A 26,537-nucleotide genomic window follows, 5' to 3' on the forward strand; every position below is an offset into this window, starting at 1 on the left:
TGTTTTGATTATCAACATCAAACTTAATTGAAACTCAGACCCTCAGCATATACCTCCACCAAGGTCCAGCAGTTGCCTTCTTAAAACACATTTAAATTCGCTTGCTCCTTATTTTTATATGGGTCTGCACCAAATTGCACATAACTCATAAAACATCAACAACAAAAATTTAAGAACCATGAATAATTCTCTAAGAAATCAAGGGACATTTTTGTAAAGACTTAAATAAACATTTTGCATTCGCCTACTGATCTGGATCCACACCAACATTTTGAAATGGGTTCTTTCCTGACCCGTACTGCAGCTTCCTACCAAGTTTCATGGTCATCTGCCGTGCAGTTGTTGTGTAATGCTGCCAGTTATCTGACCTACAAGGGTTATAAACATCTTGACTAGTTTCTGGTGTAGTGCTGCTGCATTTCTCCTTCACAAATACCCACAAATACCTCCCAGCTCCACAAGTCACAGAACATTGTACTTGTGTTTCATGACATGTCTGTAATGTCTCAGAGAAAACCTCCCAAAGAGTCTGGAGAGTGAATCTTCTCACCTGGACGCAGCAGTGGAGAGACAGATGGGGTCCAGATAGCCCAGCACAGTGTGTGCATGACTTCTTCATTCTCTGAGTCTGACCCATGTGGATTTTCGGACACAGAAACGTATATAAGGGAGTAAAAGCAAATGCTTTGTTTAGCCTGTAAAATAAGTGTTCATGGCAAACATCGCTAATATCGGTATATCTGTGAATGGCTCATATCGGCTGTCATCGGTCGAGCTCTGATTCTCATAAGTAGTGATTTGTAGAGACATTCATAGACATGCCACACTGTGGGAATCAAAGCAGGTATTCAAAAGCCTGTTCATCATTAGGACATGTCGTTATAATGATGGGGTACAGCTACAGAGAAACGATCCTTTGAAAACACGAAAGATTAATGACTGATTCTTGTCATTCCTCGCCGAAGATTTGTAACAAACAACACTGAACCTTGACTTTATCTCTCGAGACACGTGACCACAGATCAGCCCCGAGACCTTGAGAGGCTGCAAAACAAGGCTGCAGCTGTGAGACTGCCGATGGGAGTACCGGCTCTTTGAAACCTATCGCATAGCATGTGTCCATTCCTCCATTCCTCTCCGGCTGCAAAAACAACAGATACCGTTATACACCACCATCGAGTCCTGCTCTGAGTGATACGGTCACACGCGGCTCTATCATCAACTCACAATTTCTTTGACTTCACTCTAGTTCCTCTCCGACAAGAAGGATCTGATTGTTTAATGAAACTCAGCCACTGTCAGATGACCAATAACAAGTCAACAGTGACATCAGAACACACTCACACACACACACACCATGAACAATACACTGGTTCAACTGACCTATCACTGGGGACTGACTGGGAGATTTTTACCAAAGGAACAGGGAGCTTCTTTCCTCTCTTACTGAGGCATATATGAGAATATTAATACCACTCTTATATCTGTCTCCATTAAATATGAACCTACTTTACCAAACTAACCGATGGATGTATAGACCGGTATAGAGCAAGCAGTAGCCGTAAAGTAAATTATATAAGTATCAGTAGTCTTTCTTGACAATAACGTGTATATAATGTGTATTTCCTGAAACAGGCAACATTCCAGTACTTTCTGACAGAGGCATTGATGCAAGGGTCATTTCGAACTGTATTTTTTTAAAGCAATGTAAATCACACCACTCAAAACTCACCTGCGTCTGAGAATATTTGCTCTGCACCTATAAAGCATTCATTTCATACTCCTCCTTTTCCAGCCTGGGGGGGCTCATCAGAAAGTTTAAACTGGGAACCCTCCCTGATGTGTGTCCTCACACACCTCCTCCTCCTCCTCCTCCTCATTAACCAAGATTAAGTGTGTAAGAGCTTAACCTGCTTCCTGAAGGTGGTGAAAAAACACATCTCAAACACAACCCACACGTCTGAAATCACCAAGGACACACGATGTTCCTATTTTGACCGCGTGTTCCCCAGTTAGTGAGATAAAAAAGGGGGGAGTGCACACCTCCCATACTCCGGAGCTGGACCCATTCAGAAGAAAGAGTTGAAAAAAGGACCGACAGCACGGACACACCAACAGACAGTGAAGCATGCCAGTGGTGAACGTCTTCTGCTGTGGAGCCCTGGTGCTCTGCTGGACCTGTGCGGCACTGACAGGTCAGAACCCACGCAGTTCCAACTGTGATTTTATTCATGCGTTGTTTGTGAAATGCATTTACAGTTCGTGTTACGGTGCTGCAGGCTTACCAATGAGGGTGTTTGCATGGGGTTTATATTCTTGTCTTTTGAAGCTCTGATTCAGTGTCTCATGTAAATGGTTCCTTTCCCCCAAATCTCATTGGCCTCCGCAGTTTCTGATCCCACCCCTCGCCATGCACCGTGCTATGTGGAGGACATATTTGCGGCGCTGCGTGAAAGTGTGGGGGACGACGGTGAACTCATAAGCAGCAGTTTCCCTCTGTTCGGAGTCTGCCCAGTAACCAACAGTCCATCGGGATCCGTCTTACTGGACCTCGCCCAGGAAACGAGCAGAAACCAGAGAAGAGGATTGGAGGTTTTGCATCCAACTGGAGGTGAGGGGTCGTCATTTTAGTTGAAATGTTTTTTGTTCTTTTTTAAGTCTCAGGTCATGCATTGTTTTCTCCATCAGTGCTTGTGACTGAGGAAGAGGAAAGAGGAGCCCTGGAGTTGACCTTTGACCTCCCCCAGTCTCCTCTGCTCAGGCTGAGCCACGTGCTGCTCCTGGTGTTTCAAAGTCCACCTAAAGGGGAAGACCTGGAAGTGACCTTCTCTAGTGCGTCTTTGCAGCCTCACACGCAGGTAACAAAAGGTCACCGGGGAATAATGCACAAAGTCCACCCTATGACCTGTGTGGATTGTTTTAGGTATACTAGTGATGTGGCAGTGCAGAATATGGCAGATGATGTTGTTGATGAGCAGCACTTGCAAACATTTCCAACCCCAAATGTTTCTCTTTTGGTTTCCAGTCTGTGTGCATTTCAGCAGAAACAGAGTACACACTGTTGACAGGAAACACATCAGACGCCAGCTCTGGTCAGAAATGGAGGATTTCCGTCGAGGCCAAATCCCCTGATCAGAGTACGATCCCAGTTCCTTGTGTTTTCTCCTTTTCTGGTTTCACCTGAACTCTCCTCACATTTACTCACTCACTCTTGCAGAGCAGAACCTTAAAGACATCCTCATTGGTGAGAAATCAGGAAGTAGTATCAACATAACTCCACTTCTGCTTTTCTCTGGGGGAACTGAGACAAGGTTGTTTTAGCTTTCGTGTTCCATGTCAAAGTTTTTACCACAGTGACGTCAGGGCGGGGCCTCATGAACTTCTGTTTTTATCTGCTTCGATGTAGTCGTGTTTCAGGATCGACCCCGTCCCCGTCACAGACCTTCTCCTTCCTGTGTGAGCTGAGGCGCTTCCTGTGTGAGGTCCTGCCTCAGAACCGCCCCGAGTCCCCTCAGCTCCAGCTGGGCTCGCTACAGTCCGAGCCCTACCTGTCGCTGGGCTTGTCCTCCAGCGAGACCCTGCTGGCGGGGCTGATCAACTCCTCGTCCACCACCGTCTTCTCCTTCTCTCGATGGGGCTCCATGCATCAGGTGCATCACGGACAGTTGGCTCTGTCTCCTTCTCTGTTGGAGGAGCTCAGGCAGAGGGTGGAGCAGCTTGGGATGCAGATAACGGAGGTGATAGGAGGAAAGGAGGTGGGTAGCAGGGCCAAAGAGAGGCTGGGGAGGCTCAAAGAACTCAGTGCTTTACCAAAGACAGAACCAGGAGCAGGTGATGTAGTGTCTTATTGTCTTTAGCAGTGTCAGGCATCTCCTCCCAATCCTGTTGGATGCACTCATTTGACCGTTTTCTTCCTCTGCATGTACCAGGAGAGAACCAGTACCGCGCCTTTCTTCTCCTGAAGGCCCTGCAGACGGTGGCCCGTTCCCACGAGCTGCAGATAGGACAGCGGACCCCCAGAGCCGGCTCCACTAACCCGGCGAGGGGCAACGTCTGCAGCCTGAGGAGTCTCACCGTCTCCCTCGAGAAGCACCTCATGGGGCCCAACACGGCGGTCATCAACAACTGCCGAGGCTCGTGCGCGTTCCCCATGTTGAACACCAACAACCATGCCGTGCTGCTCAACTCCCACATCGAGAGCGGGAACGTGGAGGAGCGCGCCCCGTGCTGCGTGCCCGTGGCCTACGAGGCCCTGGAGGTGGTGGACCTGAATGAACACGGCACTTATCTCTCCATTAAACCAGATGTCGTGGCGAGGGAGTGTGGATGCCGCTGAAGCCGCGTTCAAGACACTGGAGAGATTTCACTTGTTCCATCGTCGCTGTAGCCTGTTAGATGAAGCAAGTGTTTTGTCATGCGCACTATTATTAATAATAATAATAATAATAATAATAATATAAATACACACATATTTATTCAGGGATGTATTCTTCGTACGTTGGCGTAAATGCAAACAACTAAATGTTCCCCCCATTCACAAATGTATTGAAAACAAAAATATACATGTTAAAAGATATTTGATGTTATAATTCATGTATCAGTATTATCATCACTGTTTGTTCATCCATCTGAGAAGTTCTCTGCATAATAAGAAGACATTTTATCTAATTAAAATGGACATTTAGTCTTTTAATGAATATTGTCATAATCTTTGAAAATATGTCCAATCATTATTCAAAAAGGGTGTGGAAATGTTGATTTAATATGATAAATATTTCTGAATAAAACTTTTATTGTCTAACATACAAAGATATTTTAAATGTAAAAGTTTTTTATTACTAAATTCAAAGTATAAGACTGTGGTGTCTTCTTTCAGCAGCTCGACATCCTTTATTCCTTCGTTTTGGGTTTCAGGATGGCTTTGTTGCCGATCGGCTTCTTTCTTCTTCTTATCGCTCCCACTTCTTCTGATCCCCACCACCACATGACACTGTCCCATAGGTTGATCTGGAGGAAGACAGCAGCAGATAACACACATAATATGGGGGCTGCTGTGGCCGAGGGTAGGATGGCTGTGATTGGGATGGCAGCTCGAATCCAAGCTGAAGTGTCCTTGGGCAAAATGCTGAACCCCGAACGGCCCCTAGATATCGAATGCACTAATAGGAAGTTGCTTTGGATAAAAGTTTAAGCTAAATTACATGTTATGTAACATACCACCACATAAAAATACTTTATAAATCCACCTAATCATTATGTTGTGTCTACAAGGGTCAGATTTGACAGGTTTCACTTGTATGGTGTAGTGTTGTTGTAGTTAATGTCAAATCCACCCTAAAGTGTGAATGATTGTGTGGTTTATCCTACTCAACGTTTCAGGTTTAATTTGTGAAAGCCGTCAAACATTTAACCGAACACAGACACGTCCTGTAACTGCTCCACAGGCCAACTTTCATTTCCATTTAAAGAGTCACTGGGAATACGCTGTTAAAGTGCTCAGACATCATCGTACAGTGCACTGGCAGCTCTGCTCAGGTAAAGACAGTATTTCACGTTTTACCCCGTTCAGCCTCATGCTCACATGCTACAATCAGTCTGCACTTTTATCAGCTGGGTAAAAGCATTCATTCAAGCATTTCAAAGTTCACAATAGCAGTAAAGTACTGGCTGTCCTTCAATACAAAAAATGCACACGTTAATCTGGACCTTAGCATTAGTGAGTGAATAGTTTTTAAACCATTTTTGCTTTTTGCCACATACATATCTACTGACCTGATGAGACCAATTATTTCATATTTCAGAATTCTACTAAAACTATGATTTAATATTTATATATAATTTACCCTCAAATTACATATAGAAACACAAATGAGGGCATATTCTGTGTTAACTACTCTGGATGAGTAAAAGAAAGCTCCTCAATCCAAGCATTGCTAGGACTCTGAACAGAACAAGTGGGACTTTGACAGACAGTGAATAATAACAGTGGGGACAGTACCTGAGGTATTGAACCATCCTGCAGACTTTCAATGAAAGACCGAATTCCTGTGTCCTCAACAAAAGAGTCCAAAGCATCTACGACCCGAAATAAAACAGAGGACACTGAAGAGAATGAATTTAGGATACACAGAAGCTAGCAGTCAACAAGTGTAGAATTGAAAAAGCTCAAATAAACGATTAAAGGAAAAGAAGGCAATGCGGTACATTGATCACCATGCATGCCGTATATTGTTGATAACAGTACTCACCGTGCACCTCACTCACCCCTGAGGTCACCAGCAGAACAACCAGGGCCAACACTAAGCAGCGGTTCATAGTGAGTCCTTTCCATGGATTTGGAACATCACTCAGATTTTCGATGGACAGAATCCGCTCATAAGACACTTTATAAAAAAACCAAACAGGTCAGATCCACGTACACGAGTTGCAGTAAAATTCTGTTTGTTGTTTGAAGTGGACTCATTTCTTACTTGTGTTGTTTTCAAATGATCCAACTCACTCCTTGAGGTTAAGGTTTTCGAATTGCATCCCAAATAAAACTGTAAATGAAGATGGAGAACAGCTTACGGATAATTCAAAATCACAGCTTTTCTTGTTCATGCACCTGCACTGAAACGTGCACAGTCTTTTTAGCTGCACTCTGTGTCATAGACTCACATACGGTAGCTTAAAATAGGCCCCCTGCAGCCAGTTGAACGAGGCAAACAACATTCGAGGGTTTGATTATTTATAAACTTCTAACGAGGGAAAAACAAACGTACCTGATTGGCCCGTTCGGTTGTGTCTCACTCCTGAAGTGAAGTCCCAGTCGTCGTGATGGTGATTTCTGAGCTGCTGGCACCGGAGTCTGCCTTATACAAACCCTGAACCATGTTCCCCCGCTCCTTGATTGACAGGCACAGATGAGGGTTGTTGAAAAAAGGAAAATGACATTGGTTGTTTGCGCTGATACTGTTGATACTGAAGTCTTAGAACAGTATCTGACACAAAGAAATATCAGATGCCAGGAGGAAATTCAACCTGTGACTAATTTACTGTTAAACTCGCCCGGTGAGAAAGTAGAAGAGAAAGTATTTATACTTGTTAAAAGTGTAATTTTGGACTGAGGGCCACTGAAATGTACCAGTTGAAGGTAAAGACTGCATTTTTGCTCACAAATACTTTACATATTCGCCTGTTGTGGGGGGGTTTTATGATGCAAAGTAACTTAGTAGAGTATATTTACCTCCACCAAGGAGTTAACGATTTCCTTGGTAATCATTTATGATCAGGCAGGTTGAGGGGACTGATATTTAGGAGTGTGTGCAATTTGGGGCAGATCTAAATTAAGATCCAGATCGATTAAATTTAAATGTGGTTTCATGAGGGGAGTGTTGGGCATTGGTGATGGTGTGTGCTCTACTGAGTCCCCTTCTAGTTGTACTTGTGGCTGGAAAGTATCCAAGCTTAGTACATAGAAACTTATGTCAGGTATCTTTCAGATACTGCACCAGATCTTAGTATATATTGACTGTTCTTGAAGCTCCAGTTACTAATTTACAATGACAAAATATTATGACTATCTGAGAGAATGACAAGCACCACGTCCAGCAGCTACAACAGAAAAATACTGCATACATCTGTTATAATAAGAGGGGTGGTGCAGTTTTTTAGATTTTGATCCTATTTTTCAGTGTATTTTTTGTCCAAGCTTTTACTTGTATTTGCATATGTATGTATATATGAGTGTGTAAAAATACCGTATAGTCTTATTTGTGTGCTTTAATCATGTGCATGTATAAAGATCTATTGAATCTGTATCAAACACACCGTTTTTAAACGTGCACAGAAGTACACAGTGTTGATATTAGACGTTGTACCTGTGCTGGATCCTGACTCGCTGCGGCTCCGGTGACAGCAGCGCGTCAGGACGGACGCGTCCCTCCCATCATGAGTACCTAAGCCCGCGGAGCCGCTCGCCCACAGTAGGAGACGAGGAGAGGGCAGAGCGAGTATCTGGAGCGGACGCTGGCCGGATGGTTAAATCTAACCTTCAGACGATTTTGAATAGCCATTGTTTTGTTAGAGAAAAAGAGAGACACTTAATCGAGATGCCTGTCAACGAGCAGTCCAGTAATAAAACTGAAAGCGAGAGGTATGTGATGTCGCAGTCTCAGTGGATTGGGACGCTAGCTAAGCTAAGCTACGTTTAAAAACCGTGGCCTAGCTTAGATATGCGGGCATTTCCTAGAGCGAACTCAGTGCCCCATATTGTTTTGTTTACATAACAAGCAATTTTATCCTGTTTGTTTTTTAAATCATATGGTCAGATTCTTGAGTTTACTCGATGCTCAATGCAGGTTTTCTAAAAGGACAATAAACGATTGAGCCTTATCTCGTCTCTACAGCATTTACTGAAAACTGGTTTTCAGCAAGTACACAAACTCATAGTTAGCCAGCTCTAGCTAGCGAAGCTAATGCTAACGCCGCAGAAATGTATCAGTAAAACCCCGAGGAGTTTGCTAGTCTGCTAACGTCGAACTGTCGAGGTAGTTCTCGATAACGACATTTAATCTAGTCCATGTCCCTTGTCATAGCACAACACGTATGAAGACTGGACAACTCTGTGGTTGAACGAGTCATTTATCGTGTGTTTGCTTTGCTTCACGCTAATGTCAACCTAGATGAATTGCTAATTGTTACAGCTAACGCTACATTAGCAGTATAACCAGTGTTTACATATATCAGGGGCAGCAGTGGAAATGATACATCCAGAGTGTGATCACGTGTTCTACCTTGACCTCACTGTGATCTTGTAAGAATACACGGATCAGTCAATATATTTATATAACGGTTATGTAAAAATGTGCATGTAGCGGACGAACCTAGTGGAATAATGGCTGAGTTGACCAATAGGGATTTCATTTTCCCCATTTTGATTCAGAGGTGAACAGTGAGGCATCCATGGACATCTCGATAGAGATCACATGGAAATGTTGTTTTTGTACGGATCAGTCATCAACCCTCCTTATAACACGATCTCTGCTGTGGGCTTTAATCAGACCCGGTGTTGTGTTAACCATTGTTGTGTTATAAGTCAGCGAGTTTGAATCCTGGAGATGTGTCTGACAGATTGAAACAAGTGAGCGATCGGTCGAGGTGTGTGTTGGTGTGTTTCTGAATCTTGGTCGTGTCCTGACAGGATTTTGGCCCGAGGCTTCTTCTGGTTCTTTATTACTGTGAAAGACTCGTCGGAAATTTCCACTGCACTGCGAAGGAGGGGGTGGTATAATGGGCATGTTTGAGTCAAGAGATGATACATAAACACACACCGAAATCTACTCCTTATCTTACACAATCCCTAAAATAATAAATGATCTATTACATCCAGCTTTTTCCCCCTGGTTCCCTCGTGACTTTTAGCATTTATGTTAACAGCATCGCAGCTGTTATGTAATAATCCAGTGACCAGGTCGTTGAAGATTATAAAACATGTAGTTCTCTCAATCACCAGTAGTTTTTTCTCGACACAGGCAGGTCCCCTTTTAACCCAGTGGCTCGCAACTACTGATCCTGTTCGATATTTTGACGAGAGGCTGGTGCAGCAGTGTGTCGTCCGTCTGACCGACACTTCCCTGTAACATGACACAACAACCTCCTAGAGATGAGTGCTCCTCTTTGTGATATTAATGCATGGCAGCGGCTCCAGAGAAGCGTTCCTTATGTGACCAGAGCAGCCGACTTTACCAGAGCGACCCTGGCTGGGAGTGTGTTGTGGCCGCCTGCAGTGAACAAGAGGATTTCAGAGGTTGCTGAATGGTGCAAATCGATTTGAACCCCCTGTGCTTCAGTTTACATGTTAGGAAAAAAAGAGGCATCGGAGGTTTTGTGTTCAGATACTAACTGGCTGTGTGAGCGTGGATCTCTTTTAGTTTGCATGATCGGGTAATAGGTTAGATACCACAGATTGACATGGTTAGACTGAGCCATTGACCACTGTTCTCAATTGGTTTTCACACATCTGCTCCACATATAGCACAACAGTGGCATTTGCGTAAGAGAACATCTGTGTGTGTGTGTGTGTGTGAGAGAGCGTTCTTGCTGTGCTGCAACAGTGCAGCTGCAGCAGCTAATGGGTTTGTTCCAGACCCGGTCTCTGAAAGTAGGCCCCCTCTTGACACTGCAAACGCAGCTACACACACACGGACTGCACAGGCAAGCTGAGACAATTCGGTCGAGCATTTGGATTAATGGCTGATCTCTCTGTGTGAGATGGTGCTTGTCCTTGTCTGTTGTAAACTGGAGCAATGCGGTTAGTGTTGGATGAAAGGAGGCTAGACAAACAGGGCCTGTTAATCTGGCCTTGTTCCCCTCAGAATCACGTGACTGGATTAGAATATTGTTCTGAGAAACCGAGGCACACAGCTCTGTTCATCTTAAGAAGTGATGTTTGACTCTTCTGTGTGAACAATGAATCAGGGAACGTGACAAGGATGATGTGGAAGAGATGTGCAGTGGTCAAATGTTCCTTATCAATAACCTCATATCAATATCTGTCTCTGAATCAGGGACAGTTACTGATTGAACTATGCCCACAGCTATCTGTTATGTGGCGAAAAACTCGCCCAGGTTTAGCGAATGTTTTACCACGTCTTAGTTGAATCATTCAACACTGAATTTGTTCCACGCCTGATGTTCATATTTAGAGTTTAGTTCGGATTTGTTAGCACAACCTCCGGTGAATATTCCTCTCTAAATGGCTCCATCTGCATTTGTTTCTCCCCCCAGTATCTCCAGTCCCAGGAGGTGCTCTCACTGCTGCAGTTACCCGTGTCCAGGGCCTCTGTGGTGCTCCTGATGCCCCTCTCCCACCCCTGAAGATCCCAGGTGGGCGAGGGAATGACCAGCGGGATCTCAATCTTTCAGCTAAGCTATTCTATTCCGTAAGTTCCACCTCATGTTGAAGTCTCTTCTTACACACAGGATGTTTATATTTTGGGCAGGGGGGGGTGGACCTGCCTTGTGGTAACAGGGCAGTTAGAGAAGTCTATCTACCAGCAGAGATGCAATCACAAAGTTGGTTGTTTTTGCAATTCAGCTCTTTGGAATCGTATCTGTCTTTACACTCAGTGAGCCTCATGCTGTCATTGTTTTGTTAAGATGCTGTGGCTCTGTTTCTGTAATATTTGAATTTATCTCAAAGGCATCATTTGTTGCTAAATATAAAATGTGTGATAATAATCAGGATATTCCAGATGAGGTCAAGATCTTTGGACGTAGAAACGTAATGTGCTGAGTGGGTTTACTGCAAAACCAGCCGTTGTGTTTGTGCCCCTGAGCTAAAGCTGGTTTTCTATTTCAGGGCACACAAACTGTGTCAGTGGTGATGAACTTGTTACACCTGCTTTATTTATCCTTCCACATTTTACATGTTCAGTCATTTTTTCAGGTGAAGTTGTATTAACTGTCAAATAGCCAGGGTGAAATTAAAGGCACAACATCACATTCTTATCATAATTGAAAGCACTTTTCCCTCCGCTCTCCTTTAGGATGCTCAGCTACTGGTTCTGGAAGAGCCCCCCCCTGCCAACGGCAGGGTGCGCTTCTTGCACTTCGAGCCACGCCGCTCGGAAGGGAAGCTCTGTGTCTGGAGGGCGGCGCTGAAAGGAGGGAACCTTTACGTTGAAATCCCCCCTGGAGTTTTGCCCGAGGGCAGCAAAGACAGGTCAGTAAGCCTTTTTTTCTAGTCTTCACACATTGTACAAAATGTCTAAACAATTCAGAAAGTCTAAACAGGCTTTTCTTTATGCATGGTGATTGAAAGGGCTTGGACTTTTTCATAGAAATGTACTTTTACAATCATGAATATTTATTTTCTTGTGAAATATATCAACATATTATCTATAGAACATTAACACTTTTGTTTGCTTGGACTTTTCACAGTTTCGCCCTCCTGCTGGAGTTTGCAGAAGAGCAGCTGCAGGCTGATTACGTCTTCATCTGCTTTCACAAGAGCCGTGATGATAGAGGTACGACTTATATTTGGTCTGCGTTTACTTATACAAAACTTTGATACAGTACCAGCACTATGAATAATTGAGCCTACAGTTAATCATATATGAAATATACAGTGAGTTAATTGAGTGCATGTAGTTTGTACCCTCTAGAGAAATTTGATGATTTCTTTCAAAGTTAATACGTTTGAACATCTGAGACGAGGGAGACTTTACAACAAAGAACAAACTTATTATTCGTAACAATTAGTTAAGTGTATGTTGTTTCACTATTTGTATATTTTCCCCAATTCCTCAGAACCTTCTTTCATAAATTCAGTCTTCATCAAAAATTGGTTTAAAACTAGAATGTAGAGCCGATACCTCTGCTTTGGCAAAACAGACCGCTTTCTTTTTGGTCATGTTTGTTTGGACATGGTTCTAAAACTATTTAGATTACATACTAATATAGTTTTAATAGGAATCTTGAATTAAATTATAAATGAGTCACCACACATGTTTTATGTATTTAAATTGAATCACATCATCTTGGAGATTTACACGTGTTTCCGTCTTGTCCCTCCTCAGCATCCCTCCTGCGTACATTCAGTTTCCTGGGCTTTGAGATTGTGAGACCGGGTCATCCCCTCGTCCCCCCCCGCCCTGACGCTTTCTTCATGGCTTACAGCATCGAACGAGACTCCTCCGATGATGACTAGAAAAACGCTGAGCAGTTACAAACGTTTGTTGTACTTCTTTTGGTCCCTACCCACACATCTTTATCATTTTTTGGGAGATGAAAATATTATTCCAGCTCAGTATGGTTGAGGTGTCCTGCTCCTCCGTGTTTGACCTATACCTCCCACATGCTGTGTTTCAATGATTTTGCACTAGGGTAAGATGTTAATATACCAGGAATGTAAAGCAAGCGCCCACACATAATATCAGGGCATTGTGTCCTCACCACTGTATGACCCTTTGTGACGTGTAGTTCTCATTCCCCTTCAGCACCCCTGCCCCCCCTCCTCAGAATAAACCCTGATCGTCTCCACAGTGTGATATTTATGATAAATTCAAATTTATCTTACTCATGTAAGTAGACATGTCTTCATAGCAAGTATCAGTTGATTCTCCAGTTTGTATTGATTTTTTTTTAATGTGTGCATGATTTTCATTTGTGATTTTAATTCACTTGATAGGAATCTGCATGTTGTAACTGTACTAAATAAAAGTGCTCACCTAGAAAGTGGCATCTGTGTTCCTGTGAGTTCATGCAGACGTGAAACATGTGAGAGCGCTGTGTTTTGAAGTGACAAAATCACACAGTGTCATTCGACCACATCGAAAGGAAGAAGGGTTAACGCCTTTCACCAATCATCATATTGAACAGCTGATCCATTCTGCTGCTGGAAATGGATTTTCCGATGCTGGTGGTTTGTGTGACGATCTTCTCCTTTGAAGCTTACTAAGGCTCTAAAATGTCACATTGCTTTAATCATATTATTGAGTTACGAAAGAAAAGTGTGGACAAACATAAGAACCGTATAGCAAGACTTTAGAAAGGCAAGTTTATCAAAGCCCTTATGTATTATTTATAAAACTGCCATAACAGTTCTTTTTTAGGGGTTTGGGACAATACATCTCTGTATTGGTAAAGCACTTCTCAAGAAACGAATGAAAAACTAGTAAAAGTATAAAAAATACAATAATCAAAACACTAAATGTATGAACATGACACTAGAGTTAGGTCAAATCAAGTAATGCAGTATCACAGAAGAACGTGTTAAGCTTTGATTTCAAAATGCCTCTGACTCAGCCTGTACGTGTATATCCTCAGGCAGTGTTGAACAGTCACATTCAAAATTAAATCATTGTGGGGATTTATTTTTCGAGAGTTCTTAATTTCCAGTCTTTGCAAACAGCACAAAAAAAATGCAGTTATCTTGTGAAATAACCAAAACTGATTGAAAGCAGAGAAAGACATTTCATTATTCATATTACAGTCCAGGCTAAAAAAGGGTTGTAACCCTATCTCTTAAGAGAGGCGGTGGTCTAGTGGCTAGACTTGGACTATGGGCAGAGAAGGTCTCTGGTTGGACTCCACGGAGAGACAACAAAAGATGAACCTGGATTGATCTTTCCAAAAATCCAAGAGTCTCCCTACCCTGTCTAGTGCCCCTGGGCAAGGCACCTTACTCCCCCAACATCTGCTCCCCAAGCGCCGTACATGGTCGCTCACTGCTCTGTGTGTCCTGCACCAGATGGGATTCCCTACCTGCATGAGTGTGCCTTTGCATGTCTGTAAATGTGTTTGGGACTAATATATGCATCCCATTTACTTCTTCTTTGTGTCATGGCCCGACCTTCCACAGAATTTCATGGAAATCTGATTTGTTCTTGAGAAATCTGGCCTCCTTGGTGGAGGTAAACATTCAAAGTGAAGCACTTTTCAATGAATATCGATAATGGAAGGAATTGGCTTTTCCTTTGGTAATATAGAAATAATACTCTCGAAAAAATTAAATAATACCCAGGAGTGATTTAAGGAACAATCTCATTTGAACATGGAGTGCCTGTACATGTCAGTCCATCGTCAAAGTGAGCCCCAGCTGACTGGTCACACTCACAACTGTCTCAGGGTCTGTGAATGACAGGTACTGCAGACACATGCACTCCTCCCAGTCCAGCGCGGACTGATCCTGGATCAACCCTCTCTCCGCCAGCCTCATCACCTGCAGCGCCCGTTTGATCGTCAGCCAGTTGTGTACAGCTCCTGCTGTGGTGGGGCCGCTGTGATTGAGGAGTGGGACCTGGGGCCCCCAGAGGAGCACCTGAAGCAGGGCCACCATGTCGGCTAGCTGAGGCCCGCTGGTCCCATTCTGGAGCAGAGAGGACAGATGAAGAAGAGCCCGTCTGTATGAGGACGTGGAGAGACTTGATGCCGAGTTCTCTTGTGAGGACAAGCAGAACTGCAACAGGGCACCAATCTGTGAGTTTATGGAGGAAACAGAGTGAGACACAGAGTGCGGGTTTAACACCACTCGAGGGGAACCTTGTCTCCTCCATAACATCTGGATCCTGCCCTTTTCCTCCAGGGTTTCCCACTCCCTCTCTTCTTTCAACCTGCTGGTCTTCAAACTTCTCTTGGCTTCGGAAGAACCATCGAGCTTGTTTTCTGTCTCGTCCCTCGCCCCGCAGGGCCACACCAGAAAGATCTCCTGGGGTCTGAGCTCGGCTGCCGTGGCCCCAATGTTGTAGAGATGCTTTGCACCTGTTATTATCTGCAGCAACAGGACACACACCTGTCTGTCATAGAGCAGACTCTCTGTGCTCTGCAGGCAGCGGCTCTCCTGGACAAAGTCCTCCAGAGTGACGTGTGGCAGATCCCTCTCAACGCTCACCGATTGTCCTCTCTGCAGGAAACACTGAACTGAGCCAACATTCATCATTATGGGATCTGTGGAATACTCAGTGCTGCCTCCGCCTGGTGTTTCAGCAGCAGTGCATTCTGATATAGAAGGAGTGGAGGGATCTTGAGGTTGTTGGGTGCTGGAGTCGTTCTTCAGGATGCTGCTGGGTGTGAAACGAGCGACCACACTCTGCACGTTGACATGTGACGGTTGCTGCTGGGTGGGTGCTGCGTGTGCGTGTTTGTGCACCTGCGGAGAAAGAGAGAAAACTCATGAAACAAAAGTTATAACCAGGAAATTCTTGCACTGCAAAAATATTTAGTGTTTGAAACAGAAAAGGAGATATGAGCTGTTTCAGTAGAGACACCTGATGACAGTTCAGAGGAAGTGTTCTAGCACCGCAAGTCATTTGCCAGTGGTGATAAAGATCATGTTTGCTGTGAGCAACATGCAAACCACTTATACAAATCCAAGACTATCATTACTGCAAGACATCATTTCAGAGTACGTGCAAAAACTCAACACAGAAAAATATATTTTGCATCAGAGTATATCAAAGTGAAACAAATAGCTGATACCTTTAAACCGAGCTCCCTCCCTGGAAACCTGGGGCTGTGCAGTCTGTAATAAACACACTCTCCTATCTGCTTTGGCTGGCTGTCCTCAACAAGCAGGAAATCCTGAGGCTGGTATGAGCTGACGTCCTTCTCTGAGGCCTCTACTCGCAGCAGGATGCCGGCCTCTACGCTCTGCGCCATGCTTCTCAGAAAGAGAAGATGGCGATGCAGGATCCCCTGAGAGACAACCCTCTGGTCATCAAGGCTGCTGTAGAGGTTTGGCAGATGTTCGTCCGGGGAGTCAAAGGACAGCTGGGAGAAGGAGAGCAAAGGAGCCACACTCCCTCTGACCTTTGTGACCTCCTCTGTCTCCTGATGGAAGTAGCGGAGAGGTGCGGGAGCCAGCATGTACAAGGGGTTGTCAAAGTTTTGAGGGTGTCTTTGCAGGGGAGACATAGGAGACCAGGGACACAGCGGGGTCGTGTTGGTTCCAGGGAGGGAGAGGGTGCGATTTAGCCTCTTCTTTGGAACAGGCGGGGGGTGGACGTCTGAGAAAAATCTCTCCTGGTGGCGAAAGGGATCTGAGCAGAGAGAGAGATTTCAGACGCGAACAGTGAGCAACAGAGATACGACATTTCGGACACAGTATTTGGAGAAACCTGCCTGTTTGGACTCCTGTGTTAACGCAATGGAGCTACTATAAAAACAATACAAATATTCCTTGTTTTCAGTGAGTGTTTCAATGTTTGTGGGCAGAGCTTTTTATAAACCGTCTATGGTGCAGAGTGAAGATAGAAAACTTTGAGTTCATCCTACTGGTTTATCTGCAGAGATGATTTTTTAGTCAATATATTTCATAAGGTGAAAATGAATTTGATTTATTACTGTTCATGTGTGTGGTTTATGTATAAGTTTGAAGGATTTACTCAGCTGCTGTTGTTTATCATACACTACATGTCGGCTTTTGCAGAGGTCTGTTAACCAACACAATGTTGCTTATTCACACCTTGACTGGTACCTGTCATGTGACAGGTACCAGTCAATCATCAGTGCTGCTTGCATTTCAACACGGAGCGGGTCACGCCAATTCTCCTCTCTCTTCATTGGCTGACAGTTCAACGTTGGATTGATTTTAATTGATTTTTTCATTGCTCAGCCCAGTCAGGGCCCCGGTTTCACTATGGAGCTACTAACTCCTGATGCGCCAATTCATAATCTGAGATCTTCCAACCAAGACTTGATGTAAATCAAGGTTGCTAATTCAAGGGGACCAGGCTTTTGACATTAGGACATCGAATCACTGGAGTTAGAGACGGATGTTTTTTGTTTTAAATATTTTACTTACCCTGATGTTATTTTCTTATTCTTGTTTTGTTCTGTGTAGTTAAACTATTTTTGTAAACAAGGGTCTGCGTAGACAGTGGAGTTACGCATTCAGAAAAAGTATTTTTTTGTTGAATACTCTGCAAATCATAGCAACCTCTCTAAGTATCACATGCATTTTAATGAAACTAATAGTTTCAAGATGGGTACTTCCTCTGTTTCAGTTCTCACATGCAGCCTGTGAGATGAACTGAGAGGGCTAAACCACAGGGTAACACGCTTTCTGTTCCCATCACACTTGGTTGTATAAGTTGATTCTTCCCAGACCTTGAGAACCAAACAACAGCAGGGGATGCACTAAGTTATCTGATCCTACCTGGTTCAGTTTTTACAGTTGCATTTACTCTATATTTTGTTTGCACTAAACCTCCACTGTGTCGTACCGTAGCGCTGGTGTATGGGGCACTGATCTGCATGACAGTCAGTGGGCTCGGAGAAGACCTCGTCGTAGTTCTGATGCTGCAGTCCCACGGGGCTGAAGAGGGAAGAGTCCGTGCTGGAGCGACTCCGACTCCTGTGGAGGGAACAGCACAGAATGAAAAAATCATGAATATAAACCCTGTGCAAGAGCAGAGTGCAACTGTTCGCATATCAAGAACTTTGTATCTGCATAAAGAATAACAAAGAATTCTGTCTGTGGTGCATCCACTTCATCAAATGAGCTGAAATCAACCTGTATCCCAGACATGTTTTTAAATAGGAATATGTGATCAGGATTAACCATAATTTAAAGCCAATGTAAACACAAAATTGGGATATGGTCGGTCCTACCTGTTCTGTTTGACAGGCAGAGCTGGTGGCAGCTCCTCGGCTCTGCCCCCTGAACTGTACGCCATCTGGACTCTGCAGAGTTCCAACAGCTTCAACCTCCACGTCCTCTGTCACTGAGCACTGTTCATGTGAGGCTCACAGGTGGCTAACTCACTTCTCACTCAGACTTCCTGTCTAACCTCGGCTACTCCCTCTCCCTCTGTGTCACTGCATGTGTTTAACTCAGCTTATTTAAACAGGTCTGCTCTGCTGCTCTGCTAATTTTGTTTGGCTCTTATCTTTCTTTTGGGCTCTGAGCTTGAGGTTGGCACCGGAAAACTCAAGTGTCTGCTCTCAGGGCAAAACGTTTGTGTAGCTAACCTCAACTTGACAGAACAGGGCAGAGCAGTTACAGCCGAGACACTCCATGTTGCAAACTTTCAACCCTCTCTCTCTCTCTCTCTCTCTCTCACTGTAGCTGACGCTGTCGATGTGCTTTTCGCCCCAGGAAACCTCAGCATGAACTTCTCTATCCTTGATGATGCAGTTTGAGCTTTTACATTTGCAACAGCTACTCCGGGGATTCACTGCTTCAACCCAGTAGCTTTGGCTTTCACTGACTGTAGATGAAAGGTGAAACATTCAAGCAGAAAAACACAGAGGTTGAGTTTTATTTTGTCCATATTGCTCAACTGAGATGTTTTGGAAAAATATCTTCATTGAGTGAAATATATACTAAATATAGCATGACCTACATAAACATGCAGAGAATAGTTCTGAGCTGTCAAATTTTAGCAAATGCCTTCCAAATCATTTTCTATCAGAAACAAGGTTTGCCCTAAAAATATCATGGATTGTTCCAAAAACTCAGTAAATGAAATGAACGACCACTACCTTCATTGAATTGTGGGCGTTTTATTCAAATGTATAGCATCTGTGGTCTCCCTGGGTCAAATTTGAAATAAGGCAATGTGCACAATGTTGTGGTTTTCAGCAGAGATAAATTTAGTCAATTTTGAACCTGGAAAACAACTTACATAACACATGTCTCCGCCAAAGCCCAACAGCCCCTTTTCAATCTGCACTAAGTTTCACATGCTCATCAGTTCCTTAAATATGTCTGATTTCTTTTCATCAACCTATGAAGGATTCTCTAGGATATGTTAAAGACAGTGAAAAAGAATCCTGCGTCCGCCCCCTCATCCGGATCCACACTGAACATTTTTTTCAGACCTATACCACAACCCTCCAACACGTATTGAGGAAATCCTCCAGTAGATTGTGTGTAATCTTGCCGACCTGAAGATTAAGATATCACCTCCTTGGTTGAGGTAATTGTGCAATATCCTGACTAAACAGGACCTTTACTAGTCTAGTTTACGACTTGATTAAATTTGATAACTGCGTCTAATAATTCGGACTAGAATAACCTCTGTCCATTTGTTTGGTTAGTTTCTTGTTGGTTTGAATAATTCATGTGTCTTGATTAAATAAAAGGTGACATGTTTAGGGAAAGGACATTTGTGTGTAGTGTGTGCAATATGGGGCAGATCCAAATAAACATTTGGAATATAGTGAATTTAAATGTAAGAAGTGCCATTCTGGTTGATGTTTTCTTCCTGCACATAAATAATTAGGATTTAACGGAACAAAGGCTGTTATGAAAGCAAGTAGCTGTGACTCATGTTTAGCTATATACAACTTAACATGACTAAGAACATTCTACAGAATTCTAGACCTCTGTCTGATGGTTGCATCATTAGAGGACAGTTCAGGGGAACTCAAGGATCATGAATCAGAAATGGTTTGTACAAGATTCTGATCATGTGTTTCATGGTTGTTGAGCTACAGCAAACAACCTGAAGCTGCCATTGGCTTTTGTGTTACAATAGGTTATACAAAGGGTCATGTTAGTGTAAGTGGGCCTAACAATAGGGAGGGATATTCATATTTATCATTAATAAACTAATCAGGGGCCTTTACATTACATTTCATTTAGCTAAGGCTTTTATGCAAAGCCACTTACAATAAGTGCATTCAAACATGAGGGTACAAACCCAGAACAACAAGAATCAAGAAATTAAAATTTTCTTCAAGAAAGCCAAACTACATAGACCTATAAGTAATTGCCAGATAAGTGCTACTAAATCGCAGTTGTTTTTTAAAATTGTTTAATTTGGTATTTGTATTCAATGTATAATCGGAAGAGGTGTGTTTTTAGTTTGCGGTGGAAGGTGTGTAGACTTTCTGCTGTCCTGATGTCGAAAGGGGAGCAAACTGTCATGGTTTTGTTGAGTGTTTAGCTCACAGGGATATAGATCAAGAGTGTAGGTAACCTACAAAAGAATTAACATCTCAATTCTGGAAATCCTGAATCTGTCATGTTTGTGACACACAAACACGTAGGACATGATATTCCTATATGTGATCGTTGTTATTATTTGTGCTGTTGTGCTGTCTGCAGCTGAAGTGCCCCCACCCCACAGTGACTCACTCGTCCGTTGTGTTAAAGGGCCATGGTCTCTTTTCCTTTAATGATCAGGTATGTGTTACATTTACACCATCACAGTCACCAAGGTACCGGTGGTTCTACTGTGTGAATGGCTGTTTGTCTCTATATGCTGCCCCTGTGATAAACTGGCAAACTCCACCTCTTCCCCAATGTAAACTGGGATTGGCTTCAGCACCTTCTGCAACCCTCAAAGGATGAGAGGTTCAGAAAACGGATGGATGGATATTCTGTATGACTGATATGTGCTGTTCATCTGCAGAATTCGAAGACACAGCTTCCTGTTTTGGAGGCCTCAGAATTTCCTCTTGGCTGTTTGCAGAAGTGGCTCTGTTGGTTTCATCAGACGGTGACCTTCAGTTTAAACAGAGACAGTTTGCAGCTCAGTGTGAAGAGATCGGGATGAGGGCTAGCACCTCCAGGTCAGAGGCTATGATTCTCTGTCGGAGAGGGGAGGGCAAATTTACCATTTAATCTCTGATACGACCCTCAACTGTGCTCATTAACTTCGGATGGTGACTGAAAAACCAGGATCACAGAAACAAGTGCATCTGTCAATCTTTGGCTTATGTTGAAACTGTTATCGAGTGTCATTGACTTAACTGTATGCTCACTGTGGTTGTAATTTGTGTGGCTGTTGAATTTGCTTGGGTAACACTCACAAGAGTTTCTAATGTTTCGTTCACCTCATTCATATCAGTGGGTAAATGTAACAGTATAACATGATGCAGCTAAAATCTGGGACAAATCAAAGACGCTGCTGCACTGTGAGTGAACTTAATGAAAAGCTGAAAGCCTTATTCGCCCTGAAGTGTTCATGTAAAACCAGTGACGTCATGCACATAAACAGACAACATGGAGAGTGATTTTTACATTTAGATTGCCTTAATCTATTCCTGTTTGCAGGGGCTCTTCTTGCATTTGTGTCGTCCTCCACTTCGAGTCGGAGCGCTCTGCGTCATAATGATATTTACCCGGTACATTTTCTGTGCGTGGGAGAGCTCAGGGCACACGGGCTGATGACAAATATAAATTAGGCAGCCATCACTAAGGGCCTCTCCACTGAACCTCTTCATATGCTAACTAAAGAGCAAGGAGGACGACTTGGGTTCTCTGTGTGGAGGACGCACCAACACAATTCAAGCTGCAGAAACTATAAACACATTCAACAGGAAGTGTAAATAGGCCTCCCTGAGAGGGGCTGACATTTTAGTTTGATGAAAGCGGCGGAGGAACTCATTAACCTTCACCACATGGCTGATGTACGGAACTCACTCTCCATGACCCTCAACAGAGGAGTTTGCTTGCCTGAAAAGAAAAGGGAACTGTGCAATAACATATGAAAGACTCAAACGTCATAAACACACAATAACTTTGGTAGTCGGTTTATGTTGTTTTATTTTGTTGAGGTCACAACTGATACATTTTTCATGTGTTTTTACAGCAAAGTCAGTTTTAACTGGTGACATGAGGCAATACTGGACTCAGAAGGACATTTACGTCAACCAGCGCATTTTTATAGAGAAGTAGATGCATAATGCAAACCAAGTTGAGTTCTGCTAAAACACTTCTGCAGTCCCGTATGTTTTCAATGTCGGGTGGTGAGGTGTTTCTTTATGACGTTGTAGAAGCGGTGTTTCAGTTTGCCGTCTGGGTGTCTGGCTGCAGAAGCTGTTGTGTTGGAGGAAGAGGCAGGAGAAGATTTCAACTCCGTGTTTACTGATTGTCCTTTTGTCCTTGAGTCAGTTGAGTCTTTGGAAAGTCTCTTTTTTGCTCCAGGAATGTGAGAGGAGTTGACTTTCATGTCTACTTTCTTTTTCTCTGGAGCTTTCCCCACACATCCTGGGGCCCCCTCATCCCTGGTTAGGCGGCGTGGCCCGGCTTGGCACAGAAGCGCCTCCTCGTTCGCCATCTGAGGGCTCTGGCTCAAGCTGATGAAGCCGTACGGTGTGGTGACCTTGGCCAGGTGTGGCAGGGAGAGGGCGGCTCTGCTGGCCGGGTCCAGGCTGTGCTGGGCCTCGGGCAATGGATAGGAGCCCTCCCTGAGGAGGAGAGACCTTCTCTGTATGAAAGGGTCTGAGATGCTGCGCTCAGCTTTGCGTACCGACAGAGCTGAACTGGAACCTGAAGAAGACGTGGTTGATGAGAGGCCGAAGGAGGAGGCAGAGACAGATTCACATGTCTCCCGCTCGGTCCCAGAACTTCCCACACCTTCTCCTGACTCGCCCTCTTCCTCCTTGTTCACAGATCTCAAGTCGCTCTGCACAGACAGACTCGGTATAGTGAACTGCGGGATGCTGCCAGGTGTGAGGATATTCGGAAAAATGTTCTCCCGGCTCGTCTGAGAGTCTGATCCCAGGGAACAACCGAAGGACTTTGCACTGCTGGTGGCCCACAGCAGTGCCCGGACCCCTGCGCTGCTGTGCCTGCGCTCTGTGAACAGATAATCTGAAGATTTGTTTCCACTGATAGCTCCAATGCTGAACGTCCGAGTGACTGTGTCCTTCTCCATGTCTGACTAGTCTACCGCCGTCCTCACACACAGGTTTGGAGAGTAGATATGGATGAGGGTTGATGAACGGCAGCTTTTATACTCCTCTTCCCACATCTTGTCCTCCAACAAATACATCAACAGATACGTAAATGTGACGAAGGCCAGAGCCGGAAGAGGTTTCCTTCTAGGGAGCTTGTCAAGTACTTCAGCATAAAGACTTGGCCTCATTATTAAACCTCTTCTCATGCTAAAGAGCAGACAGAGCAGCAGCAGCTCCCGGCCTCTCACAGCCTCTGGTACCTCTCCATGCAGACAGAGGATATTTTAAGATAAACCATAACATGGAAACTCATTTTAGGGAACTAATCGTGTGACTTCTCATCGTTAAATAGTTTCAGGATGTTTTTTATGTGCAGTATGAATGCAACCATTGAGCAATTCATTTCATTTCTGTTTTTTTTTTTACCTCATTGTTGTTTTTCTCATACTGTAATGTAATACTGCCAACGTTTAAGCCTTATAGGGCTTCACCTTTCGTTTATATTCAATTTTATTTTCTGCTTTTGTTTTGTCAAAATTTGATTGTGTTGCTTTTTATTTAAAGCACTTTGTGTTGAACTGCGCTTTATAATTAAAGTTTATTATTATCATGGTCAATGCATTTGAACGTTTCCCTCGTCTGAACAACCACTCAGGCCTACTTACATTTCACACCTGATCCATTTTCTTTGCTCTTTGTTATTATACAACATATTTAAGATTTGTGAATGTGTCAACAATCTAAACACATGAATACAACACATTTCATTCATAACAACAAAACACTGACGCACACTGAGCCCACACTGGTCACGTGATCACCATCCTCGGCCCTTTCCCGGTTAATTGATGGGAGTCTCTCATTGGTCCTTGCCGATTGCACCAGGTGTATGTGCTCACAGCGATTGGCTCCCCAGCAGTGACCTCGGGGTACATGACCCTCCCCCTCAGGCTGCTGTCAGTGCAACCCTCCATCTTGTCCTCGGTGCAACTCGGCAGCGCCACCAGGCTTCAGACCCGCAGCAGGATGACGACGAGTGAAGTCCGCAGAGACACCGTGGAGCAGGAGCAGGAGCAGGCCCAGGCCCAACACTCTGAGGTAAACATGGGCTCAATGTGTCTGAGGTGCTCCGGTCCTCTGAAGTCACCATGGAGTGAGTGAGTGAGTGTGTGTCTGTGTCGTGACCGGTGTCCTCTCTTCACCTGCAGGACAGAGTTGTGCGCAAAGACGGTGCGCTCCGCTCCATTCTGCGCGGTCTCTTCTGGCCCTTCGGCATCATGGTACGTGCGCTAGCTAATGTTAACATGACCCCTTTTATTGTTTGTCACATTTAATAAAAAAAAAAAAAAAAAAAAAATATATATATATATATATATATATCCTAACTTTAGCTCTGATTTCAAGGTGCGTGCGTACCGCGGGGTTTGGTGGGTGCTGGGCTTCCGGCAGCCACAGGAAGTGGCCATCGTCACCTCCGAGGCCCCCAGTCCCGCGCGCCAGAGCCTCGCCGGCCGCAAGCGCCTGCGCCGGGTCACACGGCTGCTGCTGTCCATCCTGCCCCGCATGGTGCAGGGCGCCCTGGGCTACCCGGTGTCCAGCAGCATCGGTCGCTCCCTCTCTCCAGGTGAGCTTCTTTCAGTCACTCTGCAGCACGGTGCTGTAGGTCATGGCCACTTCTTGGTTTGAGTCCTGCTGAAACGTGGTATACTAACTGTTTTGGAATGTGATCGGTGCAATTACTCGCTTTAATTTGACGCCGCTCGGCTGTGGCTCAGTAAAACTTAAATGTCATTTCCTTTTACTAGACAACTTGATGTAAATACTCAACTAGAATGGAAGTCTCCACGGGAACATAACTCAAATGCTTTGTCCTGCATGTTTCTCATATCAACTGAAGATTAATTCGATTTAGACTATTCTTAGCTTTAATTTCTGATAAATGGTTTTCCTCTTGTTAAAGCCTGATCCTCATGCAAGATAACAAAATGCTCACTGTCTGTTTTTCTCATCCTTATTTCCACACTAACTTTCACACTTCTAGATTAGTCTTGTACATATGCATCTTTTGCAATCGATATACATGACTTATTCAGTGGTAAGCCTAGAGTGTTATTTGGGAAAACCTTTCAGGATCTGAACCAAATTAACATCTTCTGCCCTCACTTATCCTTCAAAGTATTATCTCTATTCCTTATCTAACAAACTTCAAGAAGTGCGCTTTTGGAAACCTCAACTTCAGTCTTAAGTTGCACTTGAAACTCTAGATGGCCATGAAAGATATTTCTATACACTATCCTATTTTTCTTTCCCGACAGAAATCAGAGTCTCTCCTACTAAACCTTGTGGAAAGGGCAGCAAGAGAAAGCAGGATGAGTTGGACGAGGATGAGGAAGAAGAGCATCCGACCTGGGTGGAGGCGCTCAATCAGGAGCTCGCCGATGATGAGGACGCCGAGGAGGATCCAGACTATGAGGTTGGTGCAATAGCCCAAAACATCTCTTCCTAATTTAAGGGCAAGGTCACGCAAATGTACAAGTTGACTTCAAATTTGTGCATTTGATGAAGCGAATAAAACTTCTGCATTGACATTCTCACATAGCTGTGTCCTCAACCTGCTGTAGACTGAAAATGTTAAAAGAACACCGAACTCTTTAAATCCTTATCTGAAGTAATGGAGACTGCAGTGCCTTGAAGTATTGCAAGAACTGTTTTAGTGTCATTAATGGCTTGTTAAACTCCATACCTTCAAGCTCTGACCATTGTATAAAGTTGTCTTGGCTTCGAACAACGTGTATTGACACCGACCATTTTTCAGCCTACTACTGTCGACACGGAGAGTGAGGAATACTGCTCACACAACAATACAGAAAGTGACATTGAGGTTTCGGCGCATGGCGTGGTCATTGAGGACGTGAATGTGGTAAGATTATGTCTGAAATATGAATCGGCCAGTGATCAGATTGTGCACTAACACGATTTTGTGTTTACAGGATATTGATCCATCCTCTCCAGTCGCTTGTCCTGTTTAATGCATCATGTTGACTGTTTTCATCGTTTTTGTACATTTATTAATATCAATAAAACTTTGTCCTTTGCCTTGACATTGCTGTGTTCTCCCACTAGATGGCAATAGCAACATGTTTGTTCAACAGGGGATATGTGTTAAAATGCTCTTGGTACTTCACTTCAAGGTTCTCTAAATGTGGTTGCAATGTTCAGTTCTAAACTAGGTGTATATAAAGTAGCAGGGTTCAGGCTTTATCTGGTGATCACCTCCACTTTTATATTTACTTTGTTTGGATGATTTACTTCCAAGAGTAAAAAATTAAGAAATGGATGCTTTGAAAGATGAGGAAGCCCCTTATTAAGCAGCCTTAAATTAATTGGTGCTGATTTGCTAATATGACTAAAAAGCTGAAGTA

At 43.9% G+C, this 26,537-nt stretch overlaps 4 protein-coding genes across 4 annotated transcripts; 3 read left to right on the plus strand and 1 right to left on the minus strand.

Moving 5' to 3' along the window:
- The first annotated feature begins 2,080 nt into the window (after positions 1–2,080).
- On the plus strand, positions 2,081–4,466 carry amh (anti-Mullerian hormone). The gene is made up of 7 exons (XM_062396437.1): positions 2,081–2,195; positions 2,390–2,611; positions 2,689–2,858; positions 3,026–3,137; positions 3,218–3,311; positions 3,407–3,831; positions 3,930–4,466. Exons 1-7 carry the CDS (start codon positions 2,129–2,131, stop codon positions 4,334–4,336), a joined length of 1,497 nt encoding a protein of 498 aa, XP_062252421.1. The 5' UTR covers positions 2,081–2,128; the 3' UTR covers positions 4,337–4,466.
- Positions 4,467–7,940: 3,474 nt separating this feature from the next.
- On the plus strand, positions 7,941–13,222 carry oaz1a (ornithine decarboxylase antizyme 1a). Its single transcript, XM_062395508.1, is given in 6 exon segments — positions 7,941–8,134; positions 10,768–10,834; positions 10,836–10,922; positions 11,529–11,704; positions 11,923–12,008; positions 12,561–13,222. Coding segments are annotated over 6 exon segments (666 nt in total). The 5' UTR covers positions 7,941–8,015; the 3' UTR covers positions 12,692–13,222.
- Positions 13,223–13,262: 40 nt separating this feature from the next.
- Positions 13,263–18,288, minus strand: peak3 (PEAK family member 3). Its single transcript, XM_062395507.1, has 4 exons — positions 18,094–18,288; positions 17,706–17,836; positions 15,961–16,520; positions 13,263–15,631 (listed from the first exon to the last, which is right to left on the minus strand). The coding sequence occupies exons 1-4, from the start codon at positions 18,156–18,158 to the stop codon at positions 14,555–14,557; spliced, it is 1,833 nt and encodes a 610-aa protein (XP_062251491.1). The 5' UTR covers positions 18,159–18,288; the 3' UTR covers positions 13,263–14,554.
- A 5,727-nt stretch (positions 18,289–24,015) lies between these two features.
- org (oogenesis-related gene) lies at positions 24,016–26,216 on the plus strand. Its single transcript, XM_062396000.1, has 6 exons — positions 24,016–24,213; positions 24,324–24,395; positions 24,520–24,739; positions 25,431–25,588; positions 25,931–26,035; positions 26,106–26,216. Exons 1-6 carry the CDS (start codon positions 24,049–24,051, stop codon positions 26,142–26,144), a joined length of 759 nt encoding a protein of 252 aa, XP_062251984.1. The 5' UTR covers positions 24,016–24,048; the 3' UTR covers positions 26,145–26,216.
- Positions 26,217–26,537: the final 321 nt, after the last annotated feature.

This window comes from Platichthys flesus, chromosome 9 (genome assembly GCF_949316205.1).
Source record: "Platichthys flesus chromosome 9, fPlaFle2.1, whole genome shotgun sequence".
Classification (NCBI taxonomy): domain Eukaryota; kingdom Metazoa; phylum Chordata; class Actinopteri; order Pleuronectiformes; family Pleuronectidae; genus Platichthys; species Platichthys flesus.

What these genes read in the sequence shown, in the direction of transcription:
- amh (XM_062396437.1), top strand. Translation starts at nt 2,129, where the DNA reads ATGCCAGTGGTGAACGTCTTCTGCTGTGGAGCCCTGGTGCTCTGCTGG. An exon ending in GGTTTTGCATCCAACTGGAG is followed by an intron (nt 2,612 to 2,688) that starts GTGAGGGGTCGT and finishes TTTCTCCATCAG; the next exon opens with TGCTTGTGACTGAGGAAGAG. An exon ending in TCTGGGGGAACTGAGACAAG is followed by an intron (nt 3,312 to 3,406) that starts GTTGTTTTAGCT and finishes GCTTCGATGTAG; the next exon opens with TCGTGTTTCAGGATCGACCC.
- peak3 (XM_062395507.1), bottom strand. Translation starts at nt 18,158, where the DNA reads ATGGCGTACAGTTCAGGGGGCAGAGCCGAGGAGCTGCCACCAGCTCTG. An exon ending in CTGCCTGTCAAACAGAACAG is followed by an intron (nt 17,837 to 18,093) that starts GTAGGACCGACC and finishes TTCCCTCCACAG; the next exon opens with GAGTCGGAGTCGCTCCAGCA. An exon ending in CCCCATACACCAGCGCTACG is followed by an intron (nt 16,521 to 17,705) that starts GTACGACACAGT and finishes CTCTCTGCTCAG; the next exon opens with ATCCCTTTCGCCACCAGGAG.
- org (XM_062396000.1), top strand. Translation starts at nt 24,049, where the DNA reads ATGACCCTCCCCCTCAGGCTGCTGTCAGTGCAACCCTCCATCTTGTCC. An exon ending in CGGTCGCTCCCTCTCTCCAG is followed by an intron (nt 24,740 to 25,430) that starts GTGAGCTTCTTT and finishes CTTTCCCGACAG; the next exon opens with AAATCAGAGTCTCTCCTACT. An exon ending in TCATTGAGGACGTGAATGTG is followed by an intron (nt 26,036 to 26,105) that starts GTAAGATTATGT and finishes TTGTGTTTACAG; the next exon opens with GATATTGATCCATCCTCTCC.